The sequence below is a fragment of the Calonectris borealis genome, chromosome 4 (assembly GCF_964195595.1).
Source record: "Calonectris borealis chromosome 4, bCalBor7.hap1.2, whole genome shotgun sequence".
In the NCBI taxonomy this organism is placed as follows: Eukaryota; Metazoa; Chordata; class Aves; order Procellariiformes; family Procellariidae; genus Calonectris; species Calonectris borealis.
The window spans coordinates 67,939,039-67,966,162 of record NC_134315.1 but is presented as its reverse complement, the minus strand read 5'-3'; the positions used below and the strand labels follow the sequence as shown (position 1 = coordinate 67,966,162).

General features: G+C 36.6%; 1 protein-coding gene across 1 annotated transcript in view; it reads right to left on the bottom strand.

The window, feature by feature from the left end:
- IQCM (IQ motif containing M) overlaps positions 1 to 26,572 on the bottom strand; it is a 112,359-nt gene extending 85,787 nt beyond the window's left edge. The window contains 5 exon segments of the mRNA XM_075150479.1: positions 1,830 to 1,902; positions 15,442 to 15,522; positions 19,271 to 19,361; positions 24,841 to 25,144; positions 26,381 to 26,572. Coding sequence (XP_075006580.1) covers positions 1,830 to 1,902; positions 15,442 to 15,522; positions 19,271 to 19,361; positions 24,841 to 25,144; positions 26,381 to 26,572 — 741 coding nt within the window.
- Positions 26,573 to 27,124: the final 552 nt, after the last annotated feature.

The following is a 27,124-nucleotide window of genomic DNA, read 5'->3' as shown; positions in this document are numbered from 1 at the left end:
AGAAATGGCTGTTAGGACAATTAGGGCAATGAAGATGATTCATATGAGAGGAAAAAATCAGTTTCACCTTTTTCAGCCCAGAAAGGCAAAGGCTGACAGTGGACACATTAGATTCAGGCAGTAGTGGGTGTAAAAAGTCAAGGAGGGAGAAGAGCTATAAAACCAAACGGCAATGCTGACAAAATAAAGAGTAAGTACAAACCGGCCTTGCCTAAATTTAGGATGAAAACTGAAGATTTCTGACCACCAAAGGAGACAAGAACTGTTTTTCTATGGAAGTAGTGGGAGCAAAAAAAAAAACACTAACTAGGTGAAAACTAGTGCTTAAATATCTAAATGGCACAGTCGCCTACAGCAAGGTCCTGGATTCATTAGGTGAAAATACCCCTATCAGTCCAAAGTCACTCTCTTTGTGGATTAACTGACTGTTAGGACAATTTACAAAGAGAACTGAATTACAGTACAGAAAAAAAAGTTCTTGTTTATACAAAGGCTAGGTTCATAGTGTTTTCCAAAGAATACAGAGAACAATTATCTGACTATATCTATCTGAGGATGACTCATTTATAACTATCATTATAAGACGCTTTTAGGGATAATACCTGTCAATTGAAGAAGGTGCTAGAATTTCAACTGCCACTATCCAGAATCTGGTCCAACTCAGTTTAAGCTATCAAACCTTCTCTCTTCTTTCGTATTCTGCTTTATTCACAGATAGAGGCTCCTTTTTAAGAACAAAAAAAAATATTTAAAGAAAAAGGAAAACTTCCACTTTTGTTTTTTGCAAGCCTTTCAGTCTTCACAAGTGTTTTCCAACAGGCTAAAATATGTTTTAAATTATTTTATTAAATTGTAGTATCTATTCACTTCTAAGGTCAAACAGAAAACTTTAAGTAGGGAAGTTACCTCCAACAGTTGCTTGCTACCTTAAATTACTTTTAAAATTTAATCTTTGTACCTCAAAACCATATAGTTTCTAAATCTTGTGTATAGAATGTGTAAAGTTCTGTTAAATGTTTCTATTGCTTTCTGAGCTTTACCTCATTTTAAATATATGAATTTGAGAATCTGTAATCTTTGCAATGTTTGGTATTTTTCATAAGATATTTGTTAAAATTGCTGTAAAGGTATGGTAATTTAAATTATCCAGTTTCTGCCTTACATTACATGAGGTCAAATAATTTCAGCTTTATTAGCCCACTGGGAAAAAAAGCTTACATTCCTGGAGAGCGTGTTGTAAAAACCAAGTTGGTGAAACAATGAGATAGCCATGCCATGAAGATGCAAATACTGGAAATCAAATATCAGTCTACCCGTCCCTCTTCTTAAAGAAATGGTATATCTAGATAAAGTTATTTCAGTTTTGACATTAGCATGTGTTATCTAACACATGGTGACTATCAGCATTTAAAAGTCTGTGTACTCCAGAAATCTAGGTGTACTCTTTGGTTTAGTTTAAAACAGGGATCTGTTCTTTATATGACAGTCTGTATGTAATATGTCATATGCATGTACCTAATGCAATAGGCTTACATTCATGGAAGTTCTACTCATGGTAGTGCACCAACACTGAAGCACTGCTTTGTCCATAGTAATGGCTAGAGCATGGTACTCATAATAATGTAAGGATATGTGGTAAGCTGAGACTTTTCTGGAACCAAAATCTTGGCCACTGCTCCAACTATAAACTTTGTTCCCCTGTTTTGATAACAATATTGTTTATATTATAGATCACTGATGTAGAAAGCAAAGTTCATTACTAAAATGCAAGAATTTCTAATGTACACAGAGCTGATCCTTCCTGACCAATATTTGGTCATTTTAGATACCTCTTTGCTTTTTTGCCTCGCTTGGCTGTACTCCTTTGCAGGATTTGGTGCAATCACGCCTCTCCAGTCCCAACTTTGCCCGTTGGGAAGATTGGTGTGTTTTTGAAAAATACATCGTTTATCCAAATTAACTTCAGGTTATTTATTTGTACTCAAGCTATTGAATTAGTAGTTTCAGTTCCCAGAAGTGGCGTTGACATCTGCTTCCTACTGGGTCAGTCAGCAGTTTCCATAAATCACTTCAAATATTCTCAAGCTCATTTTCTAGATCAATGACAACAAAACTAGTAAAATCTCAAAGTCTGCATCTCATTGCATAGCTTTTAATGCAGTCCCACAAGTATATTCAAAGGAAAAATAAAAAGCCTAATTTTTATCCAGATATCCTCCATAGAAAAGCATAAAAGCACCTCTGCATTCTTCCATCGACCTTACCTTGGAGAGAATAGCATAGTTTTCTGTTCTTCTCTTCAAGCATGTTGGTTGCAAGACTTACTGTTCTTTCATCTCCTGAAAATTACCTAACTAGTACACCTCTTTTCAGATCAGGGCTGAAACCAGGAACAGGGCTGCTTTTGTAGGTATTTTAAAGAGCAAGTCTGATTTCTTATCAAACTACAACTCCACCACAGTCAGTATAATATGAGTGCCTTGTGCCACGTCACAACTTAGTTCTTGCTCTAATATGATAATATACTCTATCTTCAAAATATTCTGAATGGTAAAATACACATACACTACATTATTTTCTAAGAAAAACCTTCCCTATCAGCTTCAAATGCATTGAATTCCTGGTTCCTATACAACCTTATTTAGTGAAAATACATGCATTACTTAAATCATGAATTGCTAGCTTACATTGTATCTCAAAAACAATTAGATCATCTAATGTTTTTGTACGAATGAATGACTGTAAGCAGTTATTCCATCAGATGGTAGTGATTGTTATGTTCTGTATATAATAACACAAATTTGAAATAGTAACATGCTTAACCCATACTGTGATAGTTTTGATACTGATGGGAGAAAGAATTTTCTGCTCCAGATTTTGAAAAGAAAATACAACCTTGACTTCAGTGAGTGCACTGCAACACCTGGGAGATCAAAGGAGCTTGATACCTCTTGCAGTAGATGTGACCATTTCAGAAAAACAGAATCAAATTTGGCTAATGAAATGAAAATCTTAATCGTGCCAGTTTTGCCTATTACATATATAACAATAGAAGCTGCCTTACTGAAAGAGGTCAATGGTCCTTCTTGTCCAGGACTCATTCTCCAAAAATAGCACACACTAAAAATTTCTGAGAAAAATTTATCTGCAAACCATATAGAGAAATCTCCAATCAACAGAGCTCCTTCTCCTCTCTAGATTGGCTGGTCTTCAGTCATGAAGTTTAATGTCACTAGCACATTTTAGCATTATAATTAATAATGTCTTTACCTATTCTTGATATTTTTACATTTTGGTATCAATAATTTCATTTTAAAATGACCTCAAAAAGTAATTGCAGTTTTGTGAAAAGTATGGGGGGTTATTTTCTCTTTTAAAAATCCCTTTTGTTTTTCTGTTAGGAACAAGGGAGTACATGAAGATGGAATTTCCTGATCTATTTTTACTACTCACCATGCCTGAGACATATGCACCTGTTTAAATGTCCCTTTTTTGTAGTATAGTCCTCTTTTCTGAAGCTTTTCCCAGGTAAATTTTGTCAAGGCCTTGGACTGTAAAAGGCCATCCTGCTTCTGCCACATGCTTTTTGGAATGCTGTGACCCAGACTGCACACTGTATTTCAGATGAGGCTGCATCATTAATTTATGAAGAAACTTTATTATTCTTTATGCATTTGCCATATTAACCCTTAACAACATAATAAGCTTTCTTTTATTCTACTGGTCATAACACTTACATTTAATAGCACATGAGACCTTAGCCTTCTACCCAAAACCAACAAAAATTTTGCCAAGGATTCACTGATGAAAAGATGAAAAACATCAGGGAAAGATGACTATGTAAAGAATGCTGTGATACAATGCTTAAGACTCAGGCCATGCTCATCTATTTTCCTATTCTATCAGATACCTTCTACAACCTCTGCCAGCCTAGGAGTTGCCATCACTGCCAGCTAGATCCAGCATTCTCTCTAATGTAACGTAATTTTAATTCTTGCAGGGAACTGATGGTAGTCTCATGGCTGCTACCAGGAGAGATGAGTTTCCTAACTACTAAGTTACTTAGGACTGAATGACCTCCTAGACTATATTTTAAAAAAACACAACAAATCCTGCTCTATAGTTGATAGAGCAGGCAAAGCATACCATTAGGAAACATGCAGCTAAATGATGTTGAGTTAAGCCTCTACATGTGAGAAAAAACAGGATTTAAAAATACATCTCTTTCTTTTGCACCTTTTATTTATTTGGTTAAGCACATTTCTGTTTAGTGGGATGGATTTTACAACTTCTAACTCTGTGAAGGCCTAACAGAATCCACTGCAAAGTTCAGTTGAATCACTTCTGAAAACCTCTGAAAACAACATTAGAATGTTGTCTATCATCTGTATTGGCATTAATCCCTCCTCTATGAAGAGAAACTGTATTTGAAACGTGTCTGAGACACCTAGGTGTGAAAGATAAAGGAGTCATGTAATGATCTCAGGCAAATATCTTAATACAGAGACATTCAGAGATCACAACACATTGGGGTTCTCTGCTTCGGTTGTTTATTCCCACAGCTTGGCAATATCCTTTTCTGTTATGCACAACACCATTTACCTTGGAGCCTGAGAACTTAATAAATATCAGCAATATCAAAAAAAGATTGGTGAGGAAAAAACAATGAGTTTACATCCCTTTGCAATTCCAGGGACCAGTGGGTCAAAATTCAGTTTAAAAAATAAACAAACAAATTAATATTCCTTATACCTTCTCAAGTTCTCTGACACTTATTGAACTTTATCAGGTCTCAAATTAACTTCTCTTCTATGGATTACAATGGATTCCCATTGTACTCCATTTTTATGTCAGACATTTTTATCTAGCCCTTTCCCATAAAGAACATTTCTGTAAGGTCAGCCAGGAGTGCTTTTAACCTTCATGGAACTTTTTTGAAGTCAAAGGTTGTTGCAGGAATCTTGTGAAAGATACATCTATGTGATCCAATAAATAGGTGAGAAAAGCCAGAGTTTAAACCAAGTTTCTCACAAAAGCACTCTTCTTCCCATTTCACTCCAAAAATGAGTGCATTGAGCGAAGAGGAGGAAGTTGATGAAAATTCACAGCTAGCTAATGCCTTTTTAAATAGGACACTCATTTTTAATCTGTAGCACTTACAAGCAATTATTAGCTAGAATATAGAATTAGCAGTTCATAGTTTATATGTATAATTTAAAGGGGAGGGGCTAGTTTAATCACTTCATGTTAGAGAGTTAATTCAAAGCATTTCAATTTTAACTATAAAGTCAGTCTATGAGGGCTTTGAAACAGTGAACAGGAAAAATAGGGGCCAGGATCTAGAAACAAAAAGCAGTCATAGAATGCATAAGGTTGAAGTTTGTATCCACTTTGATATCTTTTACACCACGAGGATAGCATAAACAAGATTGTGGCTCATCAGAGCACCAAAATAGGAGATTGCAGTCCCTGTCTACATTGCAACTGCCATTACATTTATTTTAAATAAAGATGCGTAACAAGAAATAAGTATTTTCTGAATGTCTCCAGTAGCTGAGGCTGTAATAGAATTAGGATATTTTTATGCAACTTTATATAAATTTATGTAAATGTTTTATGTATATTTATGTGTATGTATAGTAAGAGATTATATACATATATAAGAATTAAAAGTACAACTTCAGTGCAGCAAGAAAGTATTTAAATATTCCAGAATGAACATAATTTTACAATGTCTTTGCAATTCTCAGGTAATAGAAGAGCATTCAAGATCTCATTAGAAACTCATAACATTTAAAGATATAACACCATGCTAATAAATTTCTTTATCATAAACTCTATTTGTTTTCAAAACTTCATCTGAAAATATTTGCTGATTAACTTTTTTCCTTGACACGTGATTTGTTTGGGGCAAACTTTAAAAGTATACAAAAACTTAGTTATCAGTGTAATGGAATTTTGAGCAATCTAAGACCTTCACTCCCGTATGGATCAATAGAACAATTAAAACCTGATGGGTTTTCCTAAAATATCCAGTGCTCAGGCTGCATTTTGACACGCCAAAACATTACTAAAATCTGACTTTTTAACCTCAGTTTTGGTCTATTTTGTGAATGCATTAATTTTGCTTGCCTTTTTTGATATGCAGAATGCAAACTTTCCAGAACAGGAACTACCTGTGCCCACAAGTAGGTACAGCAGCTACCAATACAAAAATTACTGTTTCTATTCCCAAGCTCTGTCATCTCCAGGCTTCAATCTTTGTCACTTCTATTCTCAGCTTTCACCCTATGCTAGCTCCTTGGGACTGCTGCAATTTTACTTTATGGTTACCTATGTAAACTAGATTTAACTAACACCCCATGACAGTGCTCATCTTCATTTTCCCTTACAGATATATACCCAGAGCTTGTTAAGAGTTTTCAAATGCACAAATTCTGGTTTCGTATCTAAACAGTATAGAAATGCTCAATCCATTTCTTTTATTTCTAGTGATTCACAACTTTTATTTCATTTTTACTGATTTACATGTCATTGCAGACAAAGCACTTGTAACACTGAAATTAGTTTTCTTTCTACTAACCGTTTTTTCTCAACAAAAGGAGGTCTGTTACTCTTCCTAATAGTGCAGTTACTGCTGGCAGCACACTCCCAGTGCCAAGCAGCCAATGTAAGATGTAATGATTCATGGTATAGAAATAGCTATCGAATCGGCACAAATTGTACTTTTGGTGTCAGGTTCAGCAGCAAGAACAAAACCAATCCCCGCTACCCCACAGAAGTGGAACTGGTGCCTGCCAGACATGGGATATTTGCTAGAATTCATTTGTTGTATATCACAGCCACATTTTAAAAACCTGGTTATTTAAAATAAAAATATATTCTGCATTTCCTTTCATTAAAGTATTATGAAACATCCTCCTATATTCTAAACAAAGATACATATTTAGCAAATAGTTTAGTATCTTTGGAAAAACATTAATTTGTTTACTAGAAATGTACCAGGCAGACTGTGAATAGAGAAGAATAAGGCTTCTGAAAGTGCACCCACAAAGGTTTCCTTTTCAGGGTTGATATTACAAGTAATTAGCTTGACATTTAATAAATGACATTTCTAAGAACTGCTAAAGCTGCTTTAATAAGCAAACAGAACAACCTTGTTTTGTTTGGAAAAGGTAGTTGCATTGTTGCACATTTTATGTAAAGTGTTTTTGCCAGCTCATGTTGAAAACATTTACATGCATGAAATGCTTGAAATAAACATGCTGTCTGTAAACTGAACTTTCTATTATGGTGCTCTCTGCTTAGCACAAACTCTGATAAAATGTCCTGTGGTAAAACTGGTATATACTGCAACTGAGAGGGCCCATACTAGAGTTATAATAAATTTACCCTCAATTAAAGTCATATGTTTTTTCTAAGCATGTTTCAAATCATAAACAATTCAGACTGTGTTTCACATTTTGGTCAAAAAAAAAGCAGAAGATATGTTGAAATGATATGTCCTTAAACCTTTCCTAGGCTTTAGAATTGAGTTTGATATTGGCAAGTAAAGCAATCTCTTTGAAGAATCAAGAATGCATGTGTTAGTCCGGATATCCAACCCAGAGGATAGGTTTGTTTACATGCAACACATTTCAAGGGCACTTAGAAAAGTAATTCAAGAAATACATCTGAAATTTGGTCTCATTTCCTGTTTGTGTGAAGAAGAATATTAAGTGTTTATGTCATGACAGTCTCATCAGCTTTATTTTTGTGCATTAGAAATCTTGAAATCTCTTCCAAGTGCCTGTAATATCAGAGTATCATTCACCCAGTTCAGCTGCTTGGTTAGCACACCCACACCTCACCAGAGAAGAGAATGGAGTCTTCAACACAAATGGCAGAAATCTAGTTATAAATAGGGTTCCCATACAGCATTTGCAGACACCATTTTTGACAAGCCTGGGGCGGGGGGAAGGGTGTTTGTTTGGGTTTTTTTAATGATGAATTTTACTTCATTGGTTAAACATGGGGTGATACAAAACTATCCTGTTTAAAAGGAAACGTGAGCAAAGCCACTGACCCTTTTTTTTTTTCCTAATGCCAGAGTTCAATGATGATGTGATCTACTGAACCAAGCAGTGGACCTGTCTTGAGACGGTATTAGCACATATTAATATGTACAAAAAAGTTTGTTTGAGATCTGGAGCACATAGTGTGTGAAAGAAAGACAAAATTTGAAATTCTAGAATGAGTGAAACCAATCAAATGTCCTATCTTCTATATTCTTAAGATTTTGGGACAAAAGGAAACATATGCCTTTTTCTCTTTCCTTACTTCCTTCACTAGTTGCTTTTATAATCTAAAAGAAAAAGATTGTGAGCTCTGTAAACATAGAAAGAACTTAAGGGGATAAGAAAAATATATTTTTTGGCAAAAACAAAATAAATACTTAAAAGAGTGGTACTTTCTCAAGAAAACTTTAATTTCTAAAAAAGGGAAAAACTTGATAAAATCAACAGTTCTTAGTTTGCAGCTGTCTTGAAAGAGCAGAAACATAACCTGAAAAAATAAATTAATATAGAGTTTTCCATTGCAGTGTACAACTAGTGCTTGCAAATAATGAAAATATTATGCTGCTACAACGGCTCATCTTCACCAAAGCAATACTGGATTTACAAATAAAATAGAAGTTAAACCAGCACGCACCTGAATACCTTGGGGGTCCCTCACTGGCATTGCACTGGCACAGGGATATTGATGGAAGACGGCCCTAAAATTTCCAGTTCAGAAAAGATACTGCGTCTTCACTGACACTCCTTGACATCTCTCCTGCTACATCCTGCAGGTCTTTTGTTGCCCCCTGCTACCCTCTAAGTCTGATCCCACAGTTAATCTTCTCCCTCCAACCCCTTGTATAGCTGATCCCCTCCTAGCTGATCCAGCTCATTTCCAGCCTCCTAGCGATACCCTATTTCACGACCTTTCTTTACTTCAGTCATATAAACCTTCCCATTAAAGAACTCACTTTCTGCCCACAAGGCACTTCCATGGGCCTGTTTTATTGCAGTGAAAATGCAGACAACAGGGAAAAGAATCTTATATACACATGAATGAATTATTCTCCCTCAGAAAAAGCCCTTTGAACTGCGGTTTCTCTCCCTTCTTCTCCGTCTCTTGTCACTATGGGTTTATTTTTCAAATGTGCTTTCACAGCAACTCTTCATTGAAGTGAACGGTACTACTTTGGGACCTTGGTATTTGTGCAGTAATTACTATTGTTCAGCCCTGAATTTAATAGGCAAGTGAGAGGACTACTAAAAATATAGCAACACTCATAAAGATTGCCTACAAATCCCTTTAGAAATACATACAAAGCTGTAGTCCCAAACAAACCCTGTTCCATTCAGCGAAGCTTTTCCATTAAAATGTAATGCAAAATTACAAGACGAAGAAGAAATAATACTGGGTCAGAAGAAACAGAGGAAAGAATAAGGACTGTAGTTCAAAAAACTATGGCCTTGGCTGGGAGAGCAAAAGCCTGTTTTATCACTGCTGCAAACTGTTCTCATTTTTTCAATTGCTTCAAAATCAAGCTAACTCTAATTTGCTCTAAACAGCTTTTGATTTTATCAACAAAGCATCAAAGGGCCTGAGCAATACATAGTGTGAATATCTTTTGTAAAGGTCAAATTGTTTTCCTGTCTTAGAAAGTGAAATCTCCTCACCTTTTTTATTTTATGATTCAAGCTGTATTTGAAAATGCACTGTTGATTTGCAGTGCTCTAGCTCTTTCTTCTGTTTTCCTTCCTACAAACCTTATTTCCAGCTAACACTGTCCTTTATGAAATGAAACGTTTTACATGCTTTCCCATGAAAAAGCCCCATCAGTTGTGTATCTTCATGTTATTCTGATAGATGCATCACCATGAACTGTGATGAATCAAGCAAGAAAAATAATCAGTTCCAGAGTTTCCTCTTGTAACATGGAAATAAGCCATCATAAAACGTAACCCCCACAAATTGTGCTAGATGGGTTGAGATTATACTTGTAATAACGTTAATTACCAATAGCCCCACTATTTTAGGAGCACATAATTGAAAACCAGTTATGCTGGAATCTAAAAAGGATGACATCTCTTCATCTGACACTATTTTTTTCTTTTTGACAGAAAAATTGGCCATTTCTCTTACACAATAAGAAAAAATTAGGTAAATGTGCCTGAAGCAGACAGGAGTAATTTGATTGTTTCTTAAAAACCCATTTATATTGAGGACTCAAATTGAATCCCAGCCTTGATTTTTTTCCATTCTACCCGGTGTGACTGACTACAGATCACCTAAAATGGTGACACAAAAGGGAATTAGAGCTGGACTTACGCTTTTTCTGAAGCTCAGCAAGTAGCCAATGTCCCTTTATAGAGGAAAAAGGGGGTGCAGATATTTTCACACTGAGTGAACTCAAGAGAGACTGTGATTCTGCAACCCCTATGTAGTAGTGAGCCCGAGCAACATACTAAGGCCTCCAGCTTTTGGCAGTCCTTCAGCTCTAAAGATCAGATTTTCAGAACTGTTCAGCTGTCATAGATAAAGCGGTACCATCCAACACTTGGCCTTTCAGTTTCTGGCCTCTATTGCACCAAGTCTTTCATTCAGAAAACAGATTTCTTATTAGCATCATCTGTTAAGCCAGGGGAGGAAAACTGACTTTCATTGTAAAAGTTAATTTTCATCAGGGCATTCAGGAGTGCTAATATTAATGTATTTTTTCATATAGGACCTGTCTGTAGAAAACATAGGTTTGGCAATATTTATAGATATATGGCTTCTGGGATTCTATTTTCTTTCCAGTACCAGATCTGTCATAGCCTAACTATGAAAATATATATACTAACAGTGACTTGGAAAAAGCACACTATTTCAGCTCATTAAAAGAAAGGTGAAGAATCTGAATCAGACTTTGTTGGCCAGGATGAGCCATTCTGGAGAGAGCAGTATTACCTTATTGAGCAAGTCCAACCATAAAAGATGGGTGGCCTTGCAAGAGTTTCAATCATAGCATTATTTTTTAAAAGTATAAATCAGATGGCTTATTCGAAACACCTCACTCAACATTGAGAGTGCTGCTAACAGGCTCAGTGAGTCTTTCTTCAACCATGCTTTTGCATGAATGGCCAACATGAGCATTGTTACCAGCCCTTCTCACCAAAATTGGTCAACTCTTTTCCATTACAATGCTCTGTTTTCAGCTACTTAGAGGAACTTCAGCTATTGAAGCTGAAGTTTTCTTTGCTGAGCATATGCATCTTTACACACACACACAAAAACAAACAAACAAAAAAAACCAAAAACAAAAACAAAACCCCAAAACAGCCTACTAGACAAAAACTTAATTCCAACATGCCTCCTTGTATTCTGCTAGAAAATCATTATTCCATATGACAGAAATAGAGGTGGGCAACAGAATGAAAAAGCTGAACTAAGTTCAAGCTAGTGCCTGATTGTGACTCATCTCTGTTCATGAATAAGGATGAACCAAGTCAATGCAAGGTTTCTGGCATTATTTCCTTATCATCAAATATGTTTGATTTCTCACATATTTGTCATCAGCTCCTTTGGCTTGGACTGTTTTTGGCTGATAGAGATAAGCTAGACCCTTGATTTAACTCACATCTTTAGCTATCTAGCTCATTGAAAGAGAAATATTCTGTATTCTATCGCCTTTATATGAGGAATAACTTACAGCAGCAAATAAAGAGGAAAAAAAACAGCCTCAAAGTCCTGTTCAAAAGATTTCACACTTTTGCTGCAAGGAGGAGGAATGAAAAACAGTCTCCAGGTCAACCTGCAAGCCCGTTAGGCTCTTGCAGGCCACAGTGGACTACCAGAAGAAAAGAATCAGGGCTACTCCACAGTTTACACTACCTTAAACCCACCTAGTTCCTCTGTATCCTATTGGTCATATGAACTTTATTCAACAAAGGTGGGTAGAAGACAGCAAAAAAAGCACTTCTACTCCTCTTCCCTCAGTATCTCCTCACTTGCACACTTCTGCTCTTGTGGAATGTCTCTCCAGGGTCCTGGAGGAAGACTACCAGCAAGAAACACTGACAAAAACATGTGTTGCCTCTTCATCATGCAAGATGGTAGTATAAACCTTAAAAGGGTCATGGAAATGCTGTAAGGAGCTATGTTAATAAGCTCACAGAACATTAGTGAGAGTTATTCTTGTTACTAATGTTTCAAAAAAGTCAGGTTGCTAATTATTTGACATTAACAAATAAACAGATCATATCCATTCTATACTATCAACAAAGTACCTGTATCCACTTTGCTGGAACTGTAAGCAAAGTGGATCAGTAGATCTTAGGAGTATATATGTATTTTTACATGTGCCTACTGATATACACACAAAACACTGATGTCAACGTATAAGAATTGATGTTTGCCTACAGCCTTAAAGCTCTTACCTCATATTTTTAATTGAATTAATTATTTAGCTTTTTTAATAGTCTATCAAGCCTCTCCTACAAGAGGTTTGATATTCGTAATTCAATATGCAATTTAGACTCAAAGGAATACAACCAAATCTGTACAAACATTTACAGAATCAGTCAGTTTTTGTTCCCAGGAGATATGGAAAAAGCTCTGATCCTCTTACTTTACAAGACAGCTGGACTAATGTCATTTGCTAAAAACATTTTAGAATTAATCCTGACATTTTTAATCAAATAATTTACTGTTTTTTACTGAAGACGTAGGTATTCAGCTAGTATGACAGTTGCTTGAATATGGTTTGAGGAATATTGGCACTACTTATTGAATAAATTATTAGAAAACATATTTTTCTTGCCTATTCCTAGCCATTTTCACCACTATTTATCAGTTCCTAGCTCTTAATGATAAAATCCACTAACCCTAAGGAAAAAATCACTTTTACCTCAAAAAGAGGGATAACCTGCAGTTTGTGTTCTTTCAGTATATTTTTTTAAAATATCATATTTTTACAAATGCATGGACTTAAAAGCTTTAAAAGCATTAAATAGCAAATTTTTAAAAACTTTTTCTTTGAAACCAGCATTTTTGCAGATATTGCAAGGATATAATTATAAGGCTTTTTTACAAAGATATGTAGCAAACATCATCTCATATCTGAGCTGATGTTCAGCTTCAACTTTCTCTACCTATAGTCCAAGTGTGCAGGTAGTACCAATAAAATAATCAGTTATTTTGTTCTAAAACATGCTGTCAAATTATGTTCCTCTCTCTTTTCATTCATGACACCAGCACTGCAATCTAATTTGCCAGCATTCACATAGAGAAATTTGCACACATCTAGGGCTTGCTCACATATATCAACTCAAAGAACCAGAGCATGTGTTTCTGACTAATAGACCCAAATAGGTGACTATCACAAAGTAAAAACAACTATGTCCTTTAAAAAGGACAGTTTCAATTTTTTTCAAGATTGTCTCAAATTTTTCTGTTCCACTGAACAGCATCACAGCTTTCTCAGTGACTCCACAGAGGTTTCTACTCTTCATCGCATACAGCTATGTGCACAGCACAAGTGGTGGGAGCAAGATATCCAGCCTTGTTGGCCAGCAGATCTGGACCAGCTAGGAAGGAAAAGTAATCCTGTGCTGAATAGACTGTCACAGATTGCTTCCTCCTTGTAATGAATGGAGGACCAAAGCACAAACTGTAATTGAGAGCTGCCTGATCTGATCTGGGGGTGGACAGCTATAGGCTGACGCTGAGTCAGTTTACGGCAAGTTGTAATGCTGCAATTTAATCCTAAAGAACAATCAAATAAAAGTTTTCAGAGCTTTTCTTTGCCTTTTTAAACAATATTTGCAAAAACACATTGTGGATATAGTCTAAACATTCCCGTTCCTTGAGACAGCAGTATCCTATTGACAGTAGCTTAAATTAGTTCTTTTTTGTCTGCTTGTATGAAAATTTAGATTTTGAAGTGTGTGAAAGACCTAAACAGAAGGCATTGGAAGACAGAATGGATGTTAACTCATTCTCAATACCTGATTGTTTCAGAATCCATTGGCTTTTCATAGCCTTACGTTTCCTTATACCAAGATTATAGAGTGCAGACAAAAAAGGAAGATCAAAGCAGACAGATAATTTTGCTGCTAGCAACAGCCTACCTGGGGACTTTTAAGTGCAGTAGATTAAGAAAATGTTTAGTGACTATCATGATTCAGAGTCCAGTTAAATCTGTGAAAGCCCTAAGAAGCATTTATGGCAAACACATTTTATTATTGTTTCTGTTTATCAAGGAAAACTCGGGTCAGATAAGTGTCTTATTTTCACAAGAGTCAGATCTTTTTATCTATTTCTCAGTGCCCTTTGACTGAAAGAGATGGAATTGAGTAAGTTCCTTAGGTCTCAAACGCATTGTCTCCAATTTTGCATCAGGAGCTTTTACTGCATATCTCTTTTCAGCCACATTATTTTTAGTGAGTTTCCACAGAGGAGCAGGAGTTCAGGCTCTCATGTGGCCCTTATACTACAGCAGCTTAGGCCAGTGAAAAGCTAATACAAGCTAAAGGCAGAACTCAAGCAGTCAATGCTGGCAAAGGGAAGACTCAGCTGAGGGTTACGAGATCCATCCTGCAAGATGGAGGTGTCAAACAAAGAAGGCTGGAGCAGAATTAGGCTGGCTGTTTGGCAGCAGGAACAAGCTGTGACAGGAGGCAGGACAGAGGGATACGTCAGAGGGATTCAAGAGTCAGGATCAAGAACCAAGGCTGGAGCAGGTAGAAACAGGTGTTAGGTCTCAGGATCACAGACCAGAGCTACCCCCAAGTGCCTGATGGGGAAACCTGACTGATGGGAAAACCATCAGCCAAGCTTTCAAGCCAGTATCTAAAGCCCTGGGGCACAGACTGTGGCCAGGCCATTTGGCTGTTTTTTGGATTGACAGTGATTAGGTGCCCAAGTATCCAAGCAAGGTTTGGAAGGGGTTTGATGCATGCTAGAATTGCTCAAGACAGCAGGGGGCACAATGGGACTTGACAATAGTACTGTCAGTCAGCCAAATTCTTAGCACATTCTCATGTATACAAAGAAATACGTGTAATAGCTCACAGGAAAACAGACACCTTTCACTTTGGGTTTGAAGGACAGAGCATAAAGGTTTCAAGTAAGCTAGCAAAGCCTATTCAGTAGGAGGGGATTAGAAGATAAATACGGAGCATTGTCCCTGAGATACATGGATTTACAAAAAAGTCTGAAATTTAAAAAAAAAAAAAATCTAAATTTGTCTAGCATCAATGTTGTAAACCTTTTGAAGTTTTGCAGAACATTAGAAAGAATACACTCAACATGAGGAATTTTTTAAAAGTATCCCTCCCTCCAAAAACTCAAGAAAAATATTCTTTTCTAATACTCAGTATAGGTTAATCAGATTATATCTACTGTCTGTACCAGAACAGAATTTACTCCTCTTTACCTTTGTGTGTGATCTGAAACCCAAGAATACCATATGGTCTAGGAGAAGCACAGGGTAAATGCAAGGATCTGCTTTAAAAAAATAAAAACAAAGCAAAAATTTTTCTTTTCTCTGTCTCTTCAAGTTTACATTGTAAGTTAAAGTCTCATGCTGTGTAAAATATCACTTCAAAATATGTTTTTAAACACTTAAAAATCAAAATTAACCATTTGAATAAACACTAGGTTTTGGGTTGGGGACTTTTTAATGCTAGAGTCTTTAATTTCTAAATTAGCTTTTCTTATTAGACGTGCTTAAAGTCATTACAGTCTAAAAACTGCTTTGTGATAATAGGAAATAAATTGATGGCTTCATTCTAGTTCTTCACAGAATGACTTCTGTCATTGTGACTGTAATTAGCTGCTGCTCATGTTGGTATTGTGGGTATGGAAGTCAAAGAATGAAAGTAAACAAATATTTTCTATGGTAGCACTGCAAAACACAAATTTGCCCATATTGGAAAAGAAGACTGGGCAAGTGGCATTGCCTACAGATATGCTGTAGTTGTTATGTGAATAATAGGTGTCAGTGAGTCAAGGAGAATGACTTCTGTGAAGCTTCATTCTCTTTTGGATGGGTGGGAGCAGGCTAGTCTGGCTTTTGCTTCTTTATAGTCATGCCAATCTGTCTGCTCATCTGTTCACAGGCTGCTCTGAGGAGTAATTCTGTCAGTTCCAGATGTTTCATTTATTTTACCATTAAAACAATGTGGTGTGTAGCTGCCATGGTGGGTAATTTTCAGAAATAAAAAAGTATATTCTATTTGAAAAATCAGTTACTGAAAACTACTCGCTGTTCATGAGTACCAGTCACATATTTGCTGAATTTTAATTCAGTCATGGAGATTGTGCTTTTGGGCTCCATTAAATATATAAATACATTGTATTAACATAAATAAGTTTATCTAATGTGTTTTAACCTAGCTGCTTAACTGTGGTTAATTTTGCATAATGCTGGAAGCAAAAAACATACCCATCCCAGGGAACAAGTTTGTTCCCATGGCCAGTTTCTAGAACTGTTGTGAAATAACTAAGAGCCACAGGAGCCTCCATGGGATACGCACACCTCAGTTTCAGCTCTGGCTTGGAAATAAGACTATCAAGAATTGCCATAGTCAACAGTAACACAAAGTGCTTTTAAAACTTGAGCACTTTTTTCCACACCTGCTGTGCAACCATGGTCACAAGGATCCATATATTATCAAAAGATGAACAGGAAATTCATGGAAAGGACATTGCTATCACAACTCATGTATGTAATTGAGTTTGGTATTTAAGTATGCCAACTTGTAAATAATGCTTTTTTTTCCCCCTATTTTATTTAACAGCCAAATTCATGCTCATGAAGATCTAGGATACAACATGTATAGAAAGTTATTAGAGGCTTATCAGATTTCATCACTGTTAAAGGTATTTAACTTTTTGCTTATCCCAATACCTTGTGACACCCACCAAGAACAGTTATCATCCAGAAGCATAGTGCCCAATTCTGCTTTATTACTGAGATATGTTACACCTTCTAAAAATAAATTCCAGATTATATGCCTTAGTTTTAAATCTCTGATGTTCTTTTATAATGTACGCCAGGAGTGATCAGGAGGCTGATCTTAAGTCGTTTGTGAATTCCAAGTGTGAAGGAAAGGTTACATGAGATGCTCAGGCTGAAAAGAGGTTACACTGAAAGCAACACAAGATGAAATCACAAGTACAGCTATATTTTATTTTTCCTTGGGAGTGTCACCATTGGAACCTTACATAAATTCACAAAGATTTGGGGAGACTAAATGAACTTTCCTGGAATTCTTGAAGAATGTTAAGAGCCTGATGTAAAAGAAGGCAAAAGAGAAATTCTGAATAGGATTTTCCATTGATTTTGAGTTTAGGGTTAATGTTCATGTACTACTGATGATGGTGGACATTATCAATGTTATTTTCAGCCAGGTCTCTGCACTTCAATAGATATATACCATTGCAGTGGATGTGCGTGTGCCCTTAAAGTAGCTAGGCAATGTGTTCATGCTATCTTGACTTAGAAAACACGTAAGAAGGTGCAAATGCAATCACAGGTGTGGGAGATTGTAACAGGCACACACAAGGATTTCCAGTAAACAGGGTTGTGTCTGCAAAATTGTTGTCACAAAGATGTAGGTAAACTCAAAGTAATCAAAAAGGAAGTCCAAAAATTCAGGATTATTAAAAAATCCATTCGCACATAGCCATCTTTCCCCCTATTTTTTCTGCTTTATCGTGGTCATCTTTGTTTGTTACTCTTTACTTCCTCCCCTTATTATGATTCCACTTCTCTTTTCTATCTAGGTGCACACAAGAATTGGGGGATCGAGAGGGGATACTAAACAGTGGAAACCCTTCAAAATCATCAAATAAACATTTAGTAAATATATTAAGGTTTGTTTGTTTTGGATGGAAGCAGAAGCAAATGAAAAGTCTTTCATAAGCTGTTATTCCGTCTTCCTTTGAGGATATGTGGAAAGAAGCAGCCAAAGCTCACTGATACAGCTAAACCATTTTCTGTGAGCAACCATTTCATCGTGCTCATGCAAGGCAAATATAATTACTCTGCTAAACAGATAAAATGATAAGTCTCTAAAACTACACACTTAGATCTCTATATTCTCCTACCAATATTTTAATCTCAAATAGAAATCGAAAATGTTCCACTAAGAATGTTCCTTAAAGTGCTAGAATTCAGATGATAAAAGGAAGTTATTGTCAACAGTTTTGAGGCATTATTAGAAAGCTGTTTGAAATGGTAATAAGGATGTTTGAGAAATCTTTAAAATCATCAAAGGCATAAAGCAACTTTTGGGAAGATTCAGCTCACAAAGTATCGGCCAAGACTGCAAATAAATATCCATAATGGGTTAGGGTGTGCTCCGTTACGCATGTTGGTAGGTGGGCATGTGCTCACGCACATAGTGTCATCAGAGCACACGGGCTGCAGCCATGAGTAAATACTTACCAAAACAGTTAAGAGCTGCGCAGCCCAGGTCTATGCAGATTCACAAGAGGTGGTGCTACCACAAGGGAGGAATGTGCTACAGAAGGATTATGCCATGCTGATCGGAACAGAACAAAGGGAAAAGCTGATTTTTGGGACCAGAACTGGGTCAAATCTTCAGCTGCTGAAAATGATCACCACCTTGTTTAGGTTGAGGCAACCAAAGATCTTGTTCTTTTCGTAGATATGGTAGGTTATTGCATAACTGATGTTTTAAAAAGGCAAAGTAAGTACTCTAAAAATTATATAAGTGCTTTTTTTTTTTTTTTTTTTTTTTAAATTTACATTTCAGTAGTGTTTTACTACATTTCAGTAGTGTTTTAATTTAGGTATAGGGCCTGACCAGGGATCACAGGATGTAAATACGAGTTTGACCACTAAAATCAATGGGAAAAAAATCAGGAGTTTAAACTAGCAAGTTTATACACATAAAAAGGAAGGTTCAGTTTTTCTTACTATAAAAACTAAAGTCTTTAAGGTATATCATTGGAAAGATAGCTCATCCTGCATTTTTCAGTGAGATCTTGGGAATAATCTATGTATTGAAGACACAATAGTGAACTCCATAAAAATAAATGTAAACAAGCTATCAAACAGAAATTTTATTCCTAGATTTTGTAGAACTTTATAATTTCTCAAAGAATTTACAGTAAGAAATTTACAGTAAATATAACTATAACCTGTAAAAAGGCAGAGTCAACTTCTTATTTGGCTTTGAGAGGAAAAACAATTAATAGTCCAGTCAATTATCCCAGGTCTTACCTGAGAGATGTGAAGTTTTCCTTTTTCTCATTCTCCAAAGCTCTACTCACCAAGTCAATCCCCGACAATAACTCAGTTATACTTATCCTCTCTATTAAAAAGGCAAGTGATATAACAAAAATTTAAAATATATTTATTTCTACACATATAAGCACAGACAGCTCAAGAGAGACACCAAGTCATCATGTTTTTGTACAAGAGTATGAGAAACTTCTCAGGAAAACTACAAACATATGCACATACTGCAAACAGACATCTTCTCCAATGTCACTCTGCATCTAATTTTGGACTCCAAACCATTATGCAAGTGGACCACACACTCCACATAGCTCTGTTTTATATTCACAAGCACAGAGAAAACTAAACCACTTTTAAGCATAAAACTTGCTATAGAAAAGATCTTATTAGGAATGTACACATACAGCAATTGTTTTAGAAGTACCAAAGATAGCAAAAACATTCAATAGCCTTCAAATATGGACACTATAAGTACCATTTCTTTCCCCTCGCTCCCTTCAGAAGATTTCCTTAAACAATAAAAGTATTCCCTCTGTATTTACTTCCCAATTACTTCTCCAAATTAACATATTTTATTTTTTAAAAATGTTTTACATTTTATACTGTGTTCACACACACAGACTGATGAATTGGGAAGCTTTCTGTTTCTTTTAGTACCCACATAATCATAGGACAGTACACTACGGGAGAGGTAGAACTGAAGATGCTCGTTCCTCCAAGCCCCTCCATGCCAGTTCAGCACACTGGCAAACAGATCATTATTTAAGTTTCTCTCTTGCAAACACTCATACTTTTCAGAGAGAAACAAAACACTGGGAAGAAAACAAATGCAGTCCCTTAATTTCAGTAAAACAAAGTGGAATACAAGTGTGAACGGTAATTTGAAAGTAAAGAATATAGGGGGATTCAGAAATCAGTCAATTCCAACTCATCCTGTGAACTCCTCTCACCTCGCTGCAGCAGATGCAATGCAGCACATGCAACTTTCACCCAGTAACAGCTCACTCCCATTAGCCTGGCAATACGCCCGTATAGTCTTACCACACTCAAGTATCAGACAGAAAAAAATACCACCAAAGCATGTATCTCTAGTAGATGGAGTGCCAAAACCAGAGTAGCAGTGCTGATGTCTTGATTTGTACCTGCTTAGGATTATAAAGTTCACCCTGATTTATATTGTACTTTATAATATATCACTTTGAAATCAAAGATCATTCCTCTTTTGCATTTAAAATGTGTACATGTTGATTTACCACAGGTAAAAGTTTTTTCAGTTTCAGCGCCGTAAGTAAATTCACATATTCCACAGGGGGAGCTAGGCAGGCTGCATATTTTTTGTCTTCTCTTTATTTTGGATATTTCCTCAGTTTTGTGTTCAATACATTTATGCATTTTTGCAAACTCTGTTTTAAACAGAATGACCCTAAACCCAATTCTCCTAAGTTGTACAACTTTCAGTCTCTTTGTTCTTGTGATTATTAACATGTCATTAGCTCCTCAATCAACAGAGAATTTTCCTTAGAGAATATGAATTTCAAATGTAGAAACCAAGCAGAAAAAACATCTCTTTGGCATAAACCTTTCAAGATTTCTTTATGTATCATCAAGTACATGAAAAGGCTTTACAAGATATCTGTAAGTTCCCCTGCATGCAGTACACTACTGTTCTGAGTGCCAGGCACACGTCTTTTATGAGAAGACTTAATATTAGCATTAATCCCATGGCTTTTCCAGCTGATATTGTCTTTCCTCTTTGCATGTAAGTTTGCAACATCTCTCTCACATTTTGGCACTTTCATTTCATACTTCACAGTTTTATTAGCACTCTGAGCTTTGAAAGATAGCTCATTTATTTGCTATATCTAGATGCCACAAAACTTTGAATACACTATATAAAGATGTAGAGCAAGATAGTGATGGAGTACAGTCAGACACAGATAATTATCCTGAAAGCATTCCAGAAATCGATCTACTATAATTGCCCTTTGTCAAGAGTAGCAAAACCAGCAGTCCTGCCAAACTGGAGATTCATGTCTGACAATTTGCATATTGTATTGTTTGTTCAAAGACCAGCCATTCTGATATTAATACACAAGATATAGTGTCAGGTGATGACAAAAGTTCCATCAAGACTATGTGTAATTGTTCTTTAAGATATTTCTTTTATATAGCCTCTATACAAATACACATTTGCGTAAGTACAAGCAAGAATGGTTGCAGGCTTCCACTGCTAGATTCCTTTTCAGCCATCTCCTAAAGGAGAGGTGTTTTAGGTTACTACTCTTCCCTGAGATCTGCTCTCTGCTTTTCTCACTATTTATCTTCAAGTCAGTCTTTTCTTCACCTCTGTCTCTTCCCCTCTGTATCTCTTCTCCCCTCAACCAGCCATCATGATAGATGATGGCAAGCTGAAATAGGTGGGTCTGCAAGAAGATCCAGAGGTGTTCAAATCCAGAAGGGTTATTGTCTCTAAATGAAGGTAAAAAGTGAAAGGAAGGGTTGGAGCATGACTTGGGGGAAAAATCTATGTGTATCAGTTACATTTGAATATACGGTGCAAGTTCTAAACAAACCTGTATGATTCTGATAAAAGTAGGACTGTTTCTGCAGCATTGCTGTTGTTCTGCTCAATGAAATACTCAGTAGTGGTTGCACATTCTTGCAATGTGCAGAGACCTTACTCTCCAAAAGTACAACCATTTAACAGCCAGAAACATTGGCCAAGACTAACGCTAAGGCAGAGCATGAAGTCATAAACATGCACAGATGTTACTATTTGAAAACATTAAAGAGGTACTGAAGTTCCTGAGCACATCCCAAGTTGTGTTAATTTCAGCAGTAATGAGTCATAAGGGAAGAAGATACTACTAAAATTACATGCCTAGGACACTTTTCTTTGCCACTTACATTTAGAAAAAAAACAACAGTGCCTTTAGAAAAACTTAATGGGGATGAGAGCACTCTGAAAGACTGCCATTACCAAGGTTAAAATGAATAAATCTGCTTGCCTGTATTTATGTGGTTACACAAATACAATGCTAATGCATTACACATCTCTGATGATATCATGGAAGGTTCAGGAGATCTAATTTCACAAGTATCTAAAAAAGGTTAGTGCTGAAGGTTACAGGAAGTTATGAAACTAATTGTTTTAGGGAAAAGTTTATTTAATGGAATTTGGGCAGTCCTGCTCTGATGAATAATTGCATTGAGTCTACTGAAATATTCCGTTAGGTGAGTGAACACACACAGGAGGTCTTATTTTTTAGAAGTCCCTGAACCTTTTCTGAGTTCACTTTAGTAGCAGTTCAAGCCTACTCCAACATGCAGAAACAAGGATTTCATGCTGAGCATGAAAATTTACCACAGTGTGCTAATATAGTTATGCTCATGCTATCCTTTCTGTAGCTATCTTATCCTTGTATTCCAGAAGAAAGGGCTCCCAAATTAAGAAAATATTAAGAGATGCAACCCAATAACTCTGTTTATTTTGGCAACTACAATTCAAGGTTTCAGAAAGCTTTCTTTAGGGGAGAAAGTCAAATCTCTGAGAGCTGTCTTGGCCCATTATCTACTAGAGAACTGGAATTTTAACTGAGGCAGAGAAGAGCTAATATTGTCCATTTTGCACTTTTATCAGTACAAGAATAAAGGCACCCAGAAAAAGAGATAATTTAAGTTATCGCTGTGTTACTACTTACTACCTCAAGGAATAGGGTACCAAAACTGGAAGAAAGTATGAGTTCATGAAAACAGAAATTTCAGATTTTTTTCCCCTTTTTTCTTGTTGTTTAGAGATCCTTTCCTTCGTTTTTCTCTGTTGTTTAGGGATTCTGTTTGTAGAAACAACTTCTCCCTAGACACTTTCTCTCCAGAAACGCTGTCATTTTCTCTCATGCCTAGGAACAACTACTTAACCACACATACTTCAGTAAGATAGCAGGTATCAGTCAACATCTCCTTGCTGGACCCAAACTTAGCTAATGAAATGAACCAGTGCAAGTTCCATATCACCTTTTACAAAGTGGTCACTTACATATTCACCTACATATTACAGTATCAGTCTCCTCTACATATTCCTGTTTGCTGTGGTTTGACTCTAGATATTGAGATATCTAAATTTAGATAAATACATTTAGTTTTACTTATCTATCTAAATATATAGATGCATACTTATGGAGAAGGTGGTTTGATTCAGAGTATTTGAAATTAGGTGGAATCCACCAAAAGTAGGTACACTCTTGATGGGAAAAAAAAGTAAATAACAAATCTAAATGTAAAAGTGGATCTTTGGGGCTTCAGAATTGCCAGGCAGACTTTCTCAACATTCTTACTAAATTGCAAAGATCTCTTTTTTCCCTCAGAACTTGCCAAAGTTTCATAGTCCTGTGGGACTTGATCCACCTGTATGGAATACAGTTAAAAGTCTATAGGTTAAAGATGACAGGAAGCTGGATTTGGTTTATATCTTGCAGTATTTAGTGGCTTCATTCCTTTTATCTCTAAATAAATACTTGACAAGGCCAAAGGAGTAAAGCTTGAAGGCATTTTCCCAAAAATGCAAACAGTTTTCTCAATGTTGAATGGCTTGAACATTTGCTCTACAGAAAAGGAAAAATCAGACTTACAGATATTTTCCTCCAGATATATGCATCCAACAGCCCTTTATAATCCTATATGAGTTTTGTTTTACCTCAAGTAGAACTAGTGAAAGTTGTCAAACTTAACTTATCATCTGGCTAGGTCTGAAAATGCTGGAAATATTTCTACGATGTCTATTATTACAGTAGTTTTCTTTTCTAGCTCATGGCAGGGGAACACACGAAGCCAGGACATTCATGTTTAAAAGGGTATTAAATTCCAGCCTTCAAAGCAAAATCAGCACGGAGATGTGTGGAGAATATGTCCCCTTCTGACATACAGAGTTCAGGGTCTTCAGTGAAAAAAATTCTTTAACTTCATAAGAAGTGAAGTTCCCTTCCACATCATGGAATAAATAAATTGAGCCCAAACCAGGACCAATCACATGACATCACATGAATGCCACAGACCAGTCACATGATTCAGATGACATCTTGCTTCATTTTCTTCCGCATCAGAGAGTCATTGTGAGAAAACAAGTAAGGGTCATATTCGATATAAAAAAACTGTTGGCTGAAAAGATACCATTTTGATGGAAACTGGGGTTTTTAGCAAATTAATATTTTATATCCAAATTATCTGTTTTCAGCAGAAAAAGTTACTTGTGAGAAACAGAAAACAAACAAAAAAAACCCCACCTTTCCAAGACTGTGCTCTGTTCAAGATTTTTTTCACTGTGTATTTTTGCTAGTGTTTATTATTCGTAAACCAAGCTACATTATGCTTACAGACGGAGAAGATTATAATGTAGCTCATCAGCTGCATAAATCTATCAATGGACATGGAAAAGTACCAACACCAAGTCACATGAGAACATGGCCTCATGACAAAAAAGGCAGCAGAGGGCAAACAGTAAAGTGCTGAATTTCCTCCAGTTTAAAAAATTAGATGTGAAAGGAAAAACTTCTCACCTTCTTGCTCCATAGCTTACTGTGGAGATAGATAGATGTAAGCCTCATAACTTTTGACAGCCTTCTCAGGGAATGTAGAGCTGAACATTACAGAAAGTGGTCTTTCATGTAACTTGTGCAACCTTTTTTCTAACCAAGAATCTTGCTGAAAAATTCTTTTCCACTTTGCCTGTCCAAAAGCTTTGGTATCGTAAGAGTTGGCATTATTTTCCAAAATAGAAGGAGCACTCACAGGAGTCTGAGTTGAGCCCCAGCTGCAATAAGGTACGGAAAGTTGCTGGGAAAATATGGACCCGTTACATTTCTGTTGATAAAGTGAATATATATGTTATTAAGATGATGATAGCTTTTAATTATTTCTTTTGCACTGAATCATCTCCAAGTCCCTGATATCAAATAAGATAACAGTGAAATAAACACCTCAGAAATGCCACAAGACCAACAGTGGCATTTTCCTTCATTTCCCTTATGAAATGAAGCTGCATCATCTGACTTTTTATTCTTTATTTCCATTTAAGAGAAATTGTTGATTTTGTTGAATGACAATCACTAGCTTGTTCTTAAATAAAAAATATTAAAAAAGAAAATTAAGAAATTGAGCTGCAGTTTTCAGATCTTGAAGCTTCTTCTGACTGCAAAATTTTTATATATAGGCTAAGTGCCCAAATATGAAAATCTTTAGGAAGAACCCATCCATCCTTGATCTAGAACTTTGAGATTAGATTTTACACCTATTTAACAGCTGGTCACTTAGCATTGGCCTATTTTATGCAAATAGTCTTCCATTTAAATAACAGTCATTTCCATTTATTAGAGTAATTCAATTTCCTAAGGACAGCCTAATAATACAGCTGCCCCATTATGCCATGGATGAATGTAGTCAAATACTTGTAATTATATTTTAAATGTTACTGCTATTTAGTATTCTATCACACCCACAGCATGGTTGGTAGCTCACAGATATGAAGTACAGAGATCTCTGGCTTATCTAGAGAACACACAGTAGGTCCCTGTTCTAACAAGGATCACTATATTGGTGCATTTTGTAACGCTCATGTAGGTAAAATTACTAGACCTTTAATGAAGAAAAGTTTAATTGACAAGCATTTTACACACATATCTATAGGTAGTTCGGCAGAGGTGAATTACGGTAGTAATTGCACAGTATTTTAGAAAGTCCTTCTTCCATCTAAATTCTGAGCCTGGTTTTGCCACAGGCTGTAATACCACAAAAGAGGGGTGCATTCACAAGGATTCACAAGGCTTCAACTACTCTCATCAGGGTGAAAACATCCCAAAGGTCTCTTATAACTAAGCCAGTTCCTCTTGGAACCAGTAGGAAGGGGCTGTAGAGAGAACCAGTCTCTGTGCTGGAACAGACAGCACAGACCAGACTTGAGAAGGGTAGCAGCTGAGCAGAAAAGAACCAAAGGGAGAGAGGTTTTGTAAAATAGATTCAAAAAGAAATGGGTTATGTGTATCAATGCATTCAGTGTCCCAGAATTTCTACCCTCAGTTAAGGACACGAACAAGTTCCCACTTTGATGTCCAATGACTCCAAAATTCTCCCTTTTCTCTCACTCCCCTGAAAATAAAGTGTTCGTGATAAAATGTGCCCAGCATCCCATCCAATCATCTTAAATTCTCCCACTGTACGTTCTGAGATAGCAGTGCAGTGACTTCCTGGGCCCCTATCCAGGGACCCAGCAGATAACACGTATGCTCCTGCCATGGCCACAACACCTCACAAATGAGTACTCCAAGTGCAATCCTGGGGAAGGACACCCTTGCAGCATGGCTTCCAGGCCAAGCCTTGGGTGTAACCCATTCCTGTGTCCCTGCCTGCTGATGGCAGCCCTGGGCTGTTCCACTCCCCTCACTGGGGTGGAGGGATGGGACCTGCTGGTGGTCCCATGGCAAGCTCCTGACTCCTCTCCTTTGGGAGCTGCTGGCCTGCACTGCACCCCCACAAAAGCCATGTTTGTGCTGCTCTGTATGGTGGTACATGCTTCTCCAAGCTGCTACAAGCAAGTTGACCACATCTTTCCACAGCACAAATACAGTAGGCTAATGTACCCAAGCTATGCCTGGACTGCCCCTCTCCATCTGAACATATGTTAATAATTATTTAATAGTCATGGGTGATGGAAGGTAAAGTAAGCAAGGGAGGTAACTGTTAACCAGTTCTATGACAATTTGTATAATCTGAGACCTTCCTCAAAAGGTTTATCCTTAATCTGAATTTGTTGTAGGCTCCTGGAAGCTTGTGACTTCCTCCTCCACC